At 40.5% G+C, this 14,105-nt stretch overlaps 1 protein-coding gene across 1 annotated transcript in view; it reads right to left on the reverse strand.

Annotated features, from left to right (window-relative positions):
• THSD4 (thrombospondin type 1 domain containing 4) overlaps positions 1-14,105 on the reverse strand; it is a 319,739-nt gene that overhangs the window by 234,443 nt on the left and 71,191 nt on the right. The window contains exon 6 of the mRNA XM_037395653.1: positions 7,388-7,490. Within this exon, the coding sequence (XP_037251550.1) occupies positions 7,388-7,490 (103 nt within the window). The remainder of the gene's footprint in view (positions 1-7,387; positions 7,491-14,105) is intronic.

Consider the following 14,105-nt stretch of genomic DNA (forward strand, 5'->3'; position numbering starts at 1 on the left):
ACGTACTACAAACAAGGAAAAAATCAGGTGGTAATAATCCCTTTGGGTTTTTTGTGATGAAATGTAAGAATGTCAATTCTGTTACTACCTATATTCTGTTATTACCTATCGTTAGGGGTGTGCAGTTTTGAGTCGTAGCTAATCAACAAATACAAACACCATCTACTCATTACATTTCAAACCTCCTCAAACTCTGTCTATCACCTCTTTGATGAATCTGGCTACCGCATTTCACACAAAATAGGAATGGAAAAAAAAAGTTACAGAAAATACAGTGCATGCAATTAAAATACAACCTTCAAGAACAACGAGCCAGAAAATGGAAGAAAAGCAATCAAAAAGATTTCTAACAGGTGGAGGGGAAAAAGAAAAAAAAAAAAATGAAGCAGAGAAGTATGGTCTATTGTGATCAGAAATGAAGACTTCAAGCAGCTGCCTCACTGAATATAATACCTTGCAGCTGGATGAACTGGAGCACAGCTGGATTACTTCTTGATAGTGTGTATATACTCAAACATCTGTATGTTCACTAGAAGTAACTTACTTGAGAAAGTATAAATAAAACAGAAAGACTACTTCTTGTCCTTTGGGTGAAAAATATTAGGTTGCCTGCAGCACTGCACACAAAGCTAAGAGCACACCAGTTCAGCACAGCATATCCTGAGCCACAGGGAACCGGCAGTTACAGATCAGGAAAGGCAAGAGTTCATGAACGGGGACTCCGTTACCTTTGCTCCTCAAGGATTGTGCTCCTCTAGCATTCCAGGAACATACCCCAGGGCCTACCTTACCACCCTCATGCAAGGGTGAACGCTCCTAATTGCTCTAAACTGAAGCTCCACTTCCAGTTAACTGAAAAAAGATGACACAAATGTAAAGTTTCTATATATATATCAAACTTTACAATGCTTCTAGAATGGTTTTATATTAAGACGTCATGAAATCCAACAATGGTCACTGAATGAATGTTTGCACTAATAACATGCCACCAAAACAAGTATAATACATCCTCGGTTGGCCAGAATATTAACTGGTTTGCAATGTCATACAACACACAATAGGCCACATTTATATCTGGCCCCAAAACTTACTGTAAAATTATTGATGCGTATTTGCTAGCTGTATAGAGATAGTCACATGTAATAACAGAAAACTGACAAGCAACATCCAGAAAGCTGACAAGAGAAGTATTACTAGTCAAAATGGTGATATTCATTTAGCAGACACTCCCAAGAAGGGATGTCCTGATGTTCCCTAGTCCTGGTGGATGAATGCTGCTGATCAACCGATTGGAAAATGCTCCACAAAACATCTTACTGATGACACTTCGGAACTGAATAAATGGTTTCCTCACAAGCCGACATACCCTTGTCTAAACAAAGCCTCCCAAACCCTGAAACATCAACAAAACAGAAAAACCAGCAAAACTGGTTGTCTAGGATCTGTAGGCAGTGCCTTCGCTGCCCTGCTAACTGTGCTCCCTACAGCCACTCTCTGAAGCCAGCCCTCTCCGACTTCTGGGTACTTGATTCCAGAAGTGCATTATGCTACTTGCACCTCTCAGGATTTTTAAAAGATCAATTAGGCTTTTCTTCCATTTCATAATTACTTAAATCATATTAATCAGAACTCATTCAGTGCCTTCAGGGTCATCAAATACCAGCAGACTGGAGAAGTTTCTTAACAGCTTAACAATGTGGCTTAAGTTAAGCCACAACAATTTGATCTGTTACGAGAAGCTATTTTGACATTCAAAATGATTGAAATCTGCGGTTACATATCCAGAAAGAAAATAAAAAATAAAAAAAATGTCGCAGCCCTGCATTAGTCTCCAGTCTCCATCCTAATACCAAAAATGAATTCAGCCTAAATCAGAAATGCCTCTTACCTGACACAAAGTATACAAGTTGCAGTATTTGCTAGACACCTGTGGAACTTACAAATTTCATTTTCTTCAGAGCTTATATTTTTCACAGCCGTAAGCTGGGAGACCTCTATGCCTAGAGGTTATCAGAAGGTATTTTAAAACAAAAGTAAACTCAGAAAGGATTTTACAGCATGTCGACAGAGATCTACCTCTACCGTGAGTTCTCTTCTGAACACAGCACAGGCTCCAGGATGGAGCACTGACATAGTCATTTTAGAGAAAGAATACCATGAAGTCCAGTGTGAAAAACCTGCCAACCACGTATCCTTACAGCCACTCAAAGTTTGGGTTCTGATACATTTCAAGTAACCAGAAGCCAGGTAACTCTGCCCAGCTGCCCTGCCACAAGGCCCAGCACATGTCAGCCTCCAACTCCAGCTGATTCTGAATCCCTTGTTACGGTGCCCATCAGTCGTTAGGTTTGGTGACAATGGTACTAGGGGAGACTGGGAACCTGTTTCCCTCACACCCCCCCCCCCCCCCCCGAAAACACAGCAGTGACATTAGTGCCATTTCATACATTTTACTACTGCTCAGCTACAGGAATTTTTATCCCATTTGAAACCCAGCCCGAGTCGAGCCCTGCTCCAAAGAGCAATGTGGCGCACAGGCTCCGCACAACTTCTGTATCTCAGCTATCAAATAGGAAAATACAGAGATTTGTAAGAGGAAGCCAGACCTGGCAAGTGGAAGGAACCAGAGGAACTCTGCTGTGCCTTCCAGCGCTCCCCCTCGCTGCCCGAGGTCACCTGCCCGGCTCCCTGGGGACGCTGCCCTCGCCGCCCCAAGGCGGGGAGCAGAGGGAGCGCAGCCCCGCCACGCACTCCACACAGGCCTCCAGCTTCCAGCGACTATCTGCCAGCAACAAACTATTTAAACAGCTTTCAAGATCTGAGCGTGGCTCTGTTCCTAGAAATTCGTCTGGCTTGATACAGTATTTGAAGCCAAAGACATCTTGACTCTGCTGAGTGAAATTAAATCATCTGTACAGCCACTGCTACGATGATCCTTCAGCCACGTCCTCATTCCCATTATTTTTTGGGTTTTTACTTTGTTAGCTAGCCTCCAACGAGCTCTAACATAAGTTACAGCTACACATGTAAAATAACACATACGTTTGAAATGGCAAGAATTCCCCCTGTCACTGCAATGCAGGTAAAGAACATGCTGCCCTGCAAACAAGCGCCTTCAGCTGGAAGGGGAGCACTGAAACTAGAGCTGGTTTTCAATAAAAAACAAAGAAAAATGTCATTTGGAGGAAATACTTGGTCAAGTCTACATTTTAGAAAACCTCCCATTAAAATTTTCCTCTAAAGTAACAAAATGAAAAAAATTTTAAAAAGAAAACAGAAAAATTTCCATGAAAAATTTGCATTTATTCTACTATAAGGGAAGGGGACAAAGCCTCGATAAATTTTAGTGGCAAATCATGCCTGGCTTTCAGTGGACCGGGCTTTGACTTGCAAAAACCTCTTTTTTTCTGTTTTTTAAGAAAGTGAAATTGTCTCTCAGGAGAAAATGCTCAAACGTTAAAGTATTTTTCTGCTTGTAAATTGCTACATTCAAAAGGAAGAAAAATGCCAACTCCCCAAAGAATACATTTCCCACTGTTTCAAGTTCTACACACCGGAGTTGCAACCACAGCTCCTCCTAGACTTCGGGGTCCTCTTCCACCTGCGAGGCAGGCAGGGGCAGCCCTTGCTGGTGGCCACGCAGAGCAGCTCAAGGCGGGGAGGCTGAGCATCCCTGCAAGACTTGGCCTTCACAGAGGGCAGAGCACCAAGGCCAAGGCCACGCTGCGCTCCTTGCACAGTACCACTCCTACGCCTGCCTGCCGGCCACAGGGGTAATGCTACCTGCTGTAACAGAAACCCATGGCAAGGGCTGTCAGATAAAATATCGCCTATTACAAAACCATGGCTGCCATTATCAAACAGAACAGAAAGCAAAAGGGCCTGCAGTTGACCAGGATTTTCTGAAGTCATTGATTTGAAAATACTGTATTTGACAAGTATTTTTGGATGCATGAAGACTGCTCAGGTATCCTCCTGAAGATGAAGTATCAGACAGGGATTCTCCTGGAGAGGACTTTATTTCTACTTCAAACTTGTAGAGGATTTCTGGCAAAAAGTTCTGTAGTTGTCTCCCTCCTCTCAAAAAATGCAGCTATTCTTCACTGAGAGGCTCCCGTGATCGGATTCCCACTGAGCTCTCTTTTTTAATGAACCAATAGGTTTTCTCCTTTCAATAGATTCTTTTCATACAGCCACCAAAACATCAAACGCTCCAGGTTATGAATTTTTCACAAATAAAAATAAAGCTAGCTGAAATAAAGAGTTCAAATTAAAGAGTTCACTTATCAGAACAGTTAAAACATTTATTGCTTTTGTAGACTTAAACTTCTTTACAGGTTTTATGTTCATGTCACTGTGATATTTTCCCTTAGTCACAACTGGATCCTTCCTGTCAAATCCTGCCCTTGAAGTCATTACATGCTATTGGTTCTCCAACACAAACTAGATTTTTTTCATTAAATACTCTAAATTCATTGGGTTTATAGTCTTTTTAATACAGCTGTTTTAATAAAGACAAAAGTTTGTGTTGGAGCTGTGGCAGATAAAACAGGAGTTATAAATGCAGCTGCACCAATCTGAACAAGGGGAAACTAAAAATATGTGTTTTTTAAAAAATAATAATAATTACACTTAATTCGCCATCAAGATAGGGCTGTAAATTATGGTTTAGCTGCCCTTATTATTCCAACGTAAACATCAGGAGCAAGCTGTGCTATGCAGGGGAGGGAAAAAAATGACTGTGGCATGTTTTAGATCCCCTGAGTCATCTTTCCTGGCACAGGGCACAGCGAGTCAAAGCTGCTGTGTAGGAAGCAAGGAGATGGAGGTGGGCTGAGCTTGTCACCATTGGCTGTCTTGTCACTAGCAGTTTGAAAAGGGATGCATCAAAGCTGTTACATCAATACAAACATAAGCCTTTGGGGCCATGTTGCAGAAGTCATGCTGTCCGCAAAACATGCCTTCAGCCATGTGCTTACTGGGGTACCGAGCTCTTTTTTCTACCCAAATGCATGGTACAAAGTGCCAAAGCTGTACAGCTCTGAAACTTCCTTTTGGGCAACTTCACAATGCCAAACATGACTTTAATTAAAAGCATAATATATACTGAATGTTCATAATTTGAGATAAAGAGATACAGCTCTGCGAGTATTTACTATACCCACAACAGATAAAACTAGGGCCGAGACATGACTACATGAGACACAAACATCATTCAGTCAACTGGGAGTTAGATATGAACCTGCCTGAGTCTGCACTGACTCACGTTGAGCTGTAAAAATAAGTAACATCAATTGTGGATCAAAGCTGCTCATCTAAAGGTACTACAGAAAGCATGCTAGCATGATAAGCACCCTGGAAATGTCCATTTCTGGGTATAGGAAAAAGGAACTTCACACACATGCAACACTCCTTAAGTCACCTGAAAAATGAATGAACAAGGACTGCTGGTATCTCCTTCAGCCCGTCTTTGGGAGGGTCTTTACTGTTCCAAAATAAGCACTTTGCCTTTGTGCAATGAAGCAAGGCACTGAACCCCGAAAGCTGGCTCAGATAGAGCTGTTCACACCGTGCAGCCCAACAAGGGGTTCCCTCAGCCCCCCCGAGCAATGCAGCGACAGCAGCACGTGCCGGCTGCCAGCTGGCACACCCAGCCGCAGCCCTGTGCAGATGCACTTTTCACTGCTTTCAGTTCAAAAATTACTGTTGGGCTCTATACCACAGGATAGGCATGACCTCAGTTTATTAACAATGAAAAATCACCAGTAGCTATCACCGTTTTCTCCTTCTAAACCCATGAGGATGAAGGGAGGGGGAATAAAAATAGGACAACCAGGAGGAATCCATCCATCATGAAAGAAACTTCCCCATTCATTTTCCAAACCTCTTGTTTTGCCTCCCTTTTGGAGTTGGGAAGGCAACAGCACAACGAGTTAAAGACCGAAGGGAAGGAAAGCAAAACATACACAGAGCACTCATTGTGCCAGAGCAGGTCACCGATACTGAAGATCCGCACAATCAGGTAAATCTTACCTCTACACAAATTTTAGGATGTACAGAGGCAGGGCATTGCTATAAAGATAAATCATAGTACACTGCAGCCTTGATTTGAAATGAAGTCTTCTGGCAAAGAGAAATCCTTGCAAACACTGACTATAAGACCCTAAAAGCCATGGCATAAAGTAGTGTGTGCCATTCTATTATACATAGCTACTTACATAGAAGGCAATAAAAGCCATATTCAAGTGACAGTTTAAAAATACAGGTAAATTCTCTTCTACTTTGTTCTTCTCAAATCTAGAAAGGTTAAGCAGATGGGCCTCCATCCTGAATTTTGAAATTTTAAGGTGAGACTGTGCCTCCATTTGGAGGGGAGACATTGCACAGAACGTGGTACAGAGCACACACAGCCTGTAGGTAGAGTCTGTTGTAACAAAGTCATCGTTGTACTCTCCAACTAATAATTCACAACTGAGAGAATGGCCTCGGAATAATAAAGACAGCTAGTCCACAGTACGTGTACCTGTTTCTCTGTGCATAAATCCTCCTTGGTCTTTGAAATGTTGTGGAAAACAATTTTAAAATGTTAATTTCAAAAATAAGAAATGAACTAAATCCCTCTGAATCCAGAGACATATTTGAAGAATAAATCATCTACCTCATAAATAATCACAAATCTCAGCTGAGGTGGGCCCAGCTCTTGTTTAAAGAGACACAAACAAAATACATAACTATTTCACAATACATGTTTCTGAAGAAATATTGTAACCCCCAACTGACTGAGATTTTATCCTCCAAGGATTAGGACTTTCAAGGGGTGGCAGACCACAACTAGAGCTACTGCTGCTGCTTTGTGCTCCTGGACAAACAGTTCAACATGCAGTTGGGGAAGTCCATAGCACAGGTTATCACCATCCCAACTGTCAAACATCCCATTAGAAAATACAGATTAGACAGCCAGAGAGTCCTGAAATGAATGCATAAGGACCACGAGTCACAGACTAAAATGACATTAAAAAAAATATAAAATATCTAGCCTCATTACTGAAGTGGAGCCATATTGAGCCTTCGTCATCAAATTAAGTAAAGAAATTAAAAAAGAAGACAGTTGACAGTATAGTAACTGAAATACCGTTGCAACAGTATACAAAGCAAATGGTATACCAGTCAAAGTAGGACTTTGATGCTTTCATTCCTGTAAAATGTAAAAAATATCGATGTGAGATTATCTACTTGTCTGCCCATGAATAAACGCAGCAGACAAACAGAGCAAAACGAGCAAGACTCAAACAGCAAAAGCCTGAATGCTTCCACTGGATAAAAATCACATTTGCCTTTCCAAAACACAATCCGTATAATAATGCAAAACCAAGTTGTCTTCCCTTACCTTCTGCAAAAGGTTCCCATTCATAAAATCGACCCATAAATGGCTTGTTATTGTATGATGCACATTGCACCTCTCTAATATTTCTGCTGCTTTCAGGACACATCTGTTTAGATAAAAAAACCAGTCACATTATAATCAACAGCAATGTTATTATTGCTTTCTTATTAATTCCTTTTAGAACTTTAATGAAGGCATTGCCAAATTCTAATCCAGATAAACAATATTAACATCAGGAGACTCCTTTTCTTTAAAACAGGTAACAAACACTATGCTTTCAAGTAACAGTATCAAAAGTACCTGTAGAAAAAACAAATTTGTGGAGTGAAGGGAGCAACAGTTCTACAAAGAAAGCAAGATTTTTATTGAGCTATCATTTTCCTCAGCAAAAACATGACACTTCAAGATAAATTCAATAAATTAGATCCAAATAATTTCCTTTCCACAACAGCTTCACATTTTTCATTATTAATTTTCTGGGCTCAGATTCAACAGAGTTGAAACACTTAACATACACGCTTCCATAACTTATTAAAACCTGGCCTCAGCTTATTCTCATCCTATGCTTCAATACCATATTACTGCTTTTTCTTTTTTATTTCTACATGCCGCTATTACAGTCATTGCATTACTCTGTAGTTTAACTTATGCCTTCAAATGCTGGCTTCAGAGTTCTTGAAACGAAATAGTGGGAAGAGCTTCTTACATAGAGGCATGTGCCTGCGCACGCACACAGGCATATTGATGCAGGGCAAGTTTTACAGCTAGAAGTAATATCTTTTATCAGGTCACCTGCAATGCAAGCCTTTGGCAGACAACCCTTCTTTAGATGGGAAACAGATTCCAAAAGTAAATACACATTAAATACTTAATTACTTTGTTCTGCCTATATCCTCACAATACAGCAGTTAAAGAGTACTCTGCGTGCAAGCACAACAAAGGGGAGAGAGCTTGCTAGAAAAGGCAGGGGATTAATTAGAACAATTTCTGTGCTTGGGGAGAACAGACAAGCTTTGGTCACAGGTGCATTTTTTCAGCTAGCCTTTAGATGATCAAAGTAGCTATTAAAAACTATTCAGGAACAGTAGAAACCACATGAAGAACTGGACTGGAACAACACTATTTTTTTCTATAGAAGACAGATTTCAAGGGAAAACTAGAGACAATACTGTATGAAGTAGCACACCAGAGGTCCCAGAGGAGATCTTGCTTTGCATCCAACCCTCTATATGAAGATGTTTGTAACTGGATCAGTGAGATATCAAAGTCAAGAGATTTCAAGTGGGCTATAAACTGTACCAAAGCCATGCCTGGGGGAAGGTTCATGGACTACTTTATCTTCCCTTTGAATCATGGCAACAAATCTTCTAGAATAAACACTGTTTCTGGCCAAACAGCCATCTGTGCTTTGTTTGCCCACCCTTCTGAGATCTCCAAGTACATGCAAATATTGTTTTCCCCAACAAACCCTCTGATGAAAAAAAGAAAAAGTAAAAATAAAAATAAAAAAGCTTTCCTCCAAATAGGATCATAAGCCACGGAACTCCACTGGAAGGGTGGAACCACAAGTGTTCCTGGTATCAAATGCAGAAAGCAAAGCTGTATTCCCACGACTGAAATCCACAGCCTTCTGTCTGTGACAGAGTAACACAACAAGGACGATTCGGGCTTCAACACCAACGAACCGACGCTGGGAAGCTTGCATTTGTCATGGAAACCAAGTAAAGCACATATCCTGAAGCTGAAGGGACAGACCCTGAGCTGGCATAAATTAAGGTCACTACATTACGTCTCAGCAGAACGACATCAGTTTGCACCAGCAAAGAACCCAGCCTGAAGGGTTTCTTTTTGGAACATGTTTCCCTTTTTTTTGGCACGCATTTGCTGACAGTCTATTGTGAGGGTTTGTTGTTTCTTGTTTTTCCTTTGCTGAGCCTTGAGCTCGTGCTCTTGTGTACCAGTATTTCTGGCTCATAAACCATTTCCTGTACACCCCGTTCATACCAACTGCAGACAATGTATGAATAAATAGATCAAAATATTCATTACTGTTGCCAAAAAACAGCGACACTCGCCCCTTCTAACATCATTTTTATATAGCTACAATTTCTGTTTTTAAACTGACTGAAAGTTGCCCACAGGACAGAGGCCCCATTGCTTTCAAGCAGAAAAAAAGACTGACAAATACACTAAACATTGTGTGGATCAAGCAGGAATCAGAAGAAAAGGCAAACTCAGTAACAACCCTGCTACTTTAAAATTCCAACTCAGCTATCCTTCCTCCATTTCTTCCATCAAAGTTTAATTACAAAATAAAATTGTGAGTAAAAATTGGAGCATGTGACCTGGTCTGCCAAAACTCTTTGCTTTATTCTTTATATAGGCTATACTCGTTTTTATTTTTAAATATCTTTTTAAAATCTTTTACGAAAGAGTTAACTACAAGGTGCAACTAGTCAAACTTACTACAGTTTATGAATCAGCAAGGCTTAAAAGAGTAATACTATACTCTGCCTATATACTAACTTCTACACACCATTTATTAACCCCACATAAATTCTTAACACACAGCTGAACAAAATGACAGTTTCACACTGCCTGCTTCTGTCCCCCTGAAAATTAAATCTGTGAGCCTTCCTCAGAGGAGCTAAGAATGCCTGGCACTTACTCTTGGCCCCTCTGGCTTTTCAGCACATCTTTCAGGCAGAAAAAACACTGTTATCACTAAAAGGAAAAAGCATGACCCTCTGCAATCCAAAGTGAAACTTCATCACAGGGGTTTCTGTCGATTTGCATTTTCTTATGTATTCCATGAGAGTACAACCTATTTTTACACTTCTATTTAATTATTTCTGTCACAAACACATATAGCTTGACTACAAACCTCCTAAAAGACAGCAGCAAACATCTGAAATAAGATGACAGCCCCAAAGCAAGCTCGTACTTACAGCATCTAACACCTGTACCTTACAGAGTTCATCACTTGCTTCCCAGCTGGCACACTCGGCTGGGAGCTACTGGAAGATGACTGGGGATGAAGCCAGGCTTTCCCCAAGCACTGTCCCCTGCAGGGGGTCACACCAGTTCAGCTCCATCCGAGGGTCTGCCCAGGACAGCATCCCTACACCCTTCCTGGCCCTCTGCCAAAGGAACAGCAATTCTGCTTTAAAAAGTTGGCACATTGGCATCTTTACAGAAGAAGAATGTTCCCGTGGCTAAGCCAGAGCACTAGGCTTTAAACAACCCGGATCTCTTTCCAAAATCTCCCTGAGGCTTTCAGAATGAACTTTATTAAAGTATTTAACCTTGTTGTGTGATCCTCCCTCAGTTCCCCCTCAGTGACATGAGGGCATGAGGATCGTGCTGCCTGCAAGGGACTTGAAAACAATTTTTTTGAAAACAAAATGTTGACTTTGATTCATTGTTTTGTTAACGACAGATCTGTTATTCTATTTTTTCCTCAAAAACTTAATTTCGCTTTGTGATTACTGAGGGAGTTATCTAAAGGTTTTCATAGAGGTTTTGATATAAAAACAGGATGATCTCTTTGGACATTTATAAAAAAAGAAATAAAATCTCATTTTTAGCGCAGGTCTGTGGAGGCCAGAGCAGCAAAAAATATACTTTGCATCTACAAAGGCAAATCTCAGATTCTATTGTGTAAAGGCATATATAAATTATCTAGAAAACTATAGTTTATGCCAGGAGAAGGTTTTCTTACTATTCCTCTTTCAGTTGTGCACTATAAAATTAGAAACAGCATCTAGAATCCATAATTATGTATGTTTTTAGATGATGTCTCTCCTATTTAAAAACCACTGCTTGAAAGACCCAATGCTGTAAGTTAAGCAAGCAGGACTTCATGCAGCTAAGTACCTTCAAAGTGCTGGAGGTTTCCACGCAAGGCAAGACATTTCTAGAACTTCCACTGATGGATTTCGATGTGGCCGTTTCAATGAGTATGACATCTTGGCCAACTTTTTCTCCTGTGCTTTCAGAAGGTGACATTAACAGCAGCAGCACAGCACTACATTGCTGGGGCAGGCAGCGCTTAAGACAAAACATTTTAGAAATATCCTTTTGTGTTTGGGGACCTCAGGCCAAATGTCTTGAAACGGACTGTGCCTGCAGTTTATAGCGACTTTGTACTTCTGAAACAGTTGCTTTATTTATGCCTCCAATTGATCTGAGATATGCAGGTATTAACATACTCTGAGGGACAGAAACACACAGTACTTCTCATCGTGTACCACTACAGCTAAGGCTGTAAAACAAGAAACCACCCTACTTGCTTTTTAGCTTTTTGGAACCATTTGAAAAGCACAGATTTTTAACAAATCTTGAACACTTGGGCTAATTAATGAAATGTTGGCAAAACGCCAGAAAATTATCAGTCTGCCAGCAGATGTGCACTCATGCTGGACGCATGCCTGCCATTAGCAAAGCTGTTGCAAAGCTGTGCTGAGATAATGCACTTCTGGAAATACATAAATGGGCTGTTTCGATGCTGAAACCACCTCTAAAGGCAATTTAAACATTAACTAAGATTTTTGGCACTGTTTTATTCTTATGACCTACAGTAACTAACTGGCAAAACTCTTTTTTCCAGAGCCCCATAGCCTTTCTGGGTTCTCCACGTTCAGGCATAATGCATAATTAATATTTTCTGTGTGTGCGATACTATATATTAAATTAAGTCCAAGTAATCTTGTACTGTAGTTTTCACTTCTCAGTGGTTCTATCTAATCATATTAATCCTTTGACATTCCAAAGGATAAACACATCTCACAGAGAAAACAATTGAAATGTTTGTTTCTGAAACAGTAATCTGAGGATTCTTCTCTCAGTTTCAGAACACAGTGGCATGCCCTTGCAATGTGCATAATACAAAAATTCCAGTTCTTTACACAACGATCCACCATGTCTGCAGTGAACTTCTGCTCTGAAGTGCTGGTGTCTTGTTCCTCCTGAATCCTATGGAAGTGCCATGTCCATATCTGAACGCAGAATCTGGAATCCTTCAAATTTTAATTCTTCTGCTAAGTCGTTTCTCTTTGCATTGCCAAGGGCCATGCATGCCCTCCCCATCAGTGTTACTGAGAATCAAGGCAACCTACTTTTGTCGAGCTGAATACACACAAGACGACAGCAACAGATCCATTTAAACTACCCGATACTCTTTTTTATTCCCCCAACAGTTCTGATTTTTAAAAACGGTAATGTAACATGAAGACAATTGGCTGCCAGCTAAAAAAAAGAAGTAAGGTATATTAAATGTGACTAGGTATCTGTGGCACCAAATATCAGGCAGATTTTTTATTCAAATGGAATTGATGCTTCTGAAAAATAGAAACATGCCAGAAACTTTGAAATGCAGAATTTTTAAAATTATGTGAAGAACAGCTCTGCAGTAAAAATAGCGCTAGCCAGCTCTCGTTACAGTTCATGACCACAGACAGTACACTATAAATGTCTGGCTTGACATGGAACAAAAATTAACATCTGTGAACGGAGTGGGATCTGGACAAGTTTATGAGGAATGAGCACCTGTATTGTCGAAATCTCGGCACTGCCTCAAGCAATGAATTTACACCTACGTGCCTGTTGCAATGGAGATTAAGCCTAGTTATGACAATCATCATAAACTAGTTTCTTTACTAACCAGACAGAGATCCTGAAGCAGTGCTGAATCTAAGGGAGCAAGTAACACGGGGTTGCAGCCTTTCTCTTTTCCCTCACTGCTTTCAAGGGGCTGCCTCTCATAGATGGAAAAGACCTTAGCTGTGTGCACCATACAAAACCATTACATTTCTGCCCACATCCCATTCAGCTAGCAACAAGCTTGCGTTTGGAACAAGCTGGTGGGTGGCAGAGCTGCACACGGGAGTGTCTGCCTTCCCTGAGGTGCTGGCTCCCACGGCCATGGGGAGGGGAACTGCGACCATCTCAGTCTGGAACTTAAGAACCCTTTTGTCCATTAAAAATTTCAGCTTTGCACCAAGAAAGTCCTCTGAATTAAACCAGAAAAGTCTTTGAAGTGTTACCTAAACCTAATCTTTATTATCTTTGTGATGTATCAGACAAATAAGGCATTAATGCATAATGTGGCAAATGCATCTACTACTGCTACTATACTTCTTCCCTTCCATAGCACTTTACAGCTGAAAACACAGTATGTCTAATAATAAGGAAGAAAGATCAACTAAACAAATGGAAAAAGTAGTATTTCTGCTTCACTTTAAATGTTTGTGGCTTTTTTAAATTCTCATTGACAGACCCATCTGATTAGACTGAAAAATCTTGGTTTATTTAAGATTTTCAACAACAACTTGTAAAAGATTCAAGTCCAGCTTTGGTTTTAAATAAAATGTTAGCCAATCATCCATCTCACACAAAGCATCCACACTGATCGAATGGGCACGACTGGTGACACTTGGCACTGTAAGCTTAGGGAGGGGCTCACCAAAGAGCTATAGTAGGAAAATTAACAGTACACTTCCTCACTAGTACCAGGAATGTGTCAAGGACACCATCCATTTCTGTTTACTGCTAAAATTTAAAACACCCAACCACATAACTAAAAAAAAACCCCTAACAATCTGAGAAACAATAATCAGTTTCTACAACATCTAAGTTTAACAATTAGAAAATGGAAGACAGATACTGAAAGCAGACCATGCTGGAACGCAGTATCACCTGGTGTAAAGCGGTATGCAAGTAA

This window comes from Falco rusticolus, chromosome 7 (assembly GCF_015220075.1).
Source record: "Falco rusticolus isolate bFalRus1 chromosome 7, bFalRus1.pri, whole genome shotgun sequence".
In the NCBI taxonomy this organism is placed as follows: Eukaryota; Metazoa; Chordata; class Aves; order Falconiformes; family Falconidae; genus Falco; species Falco rusticolus.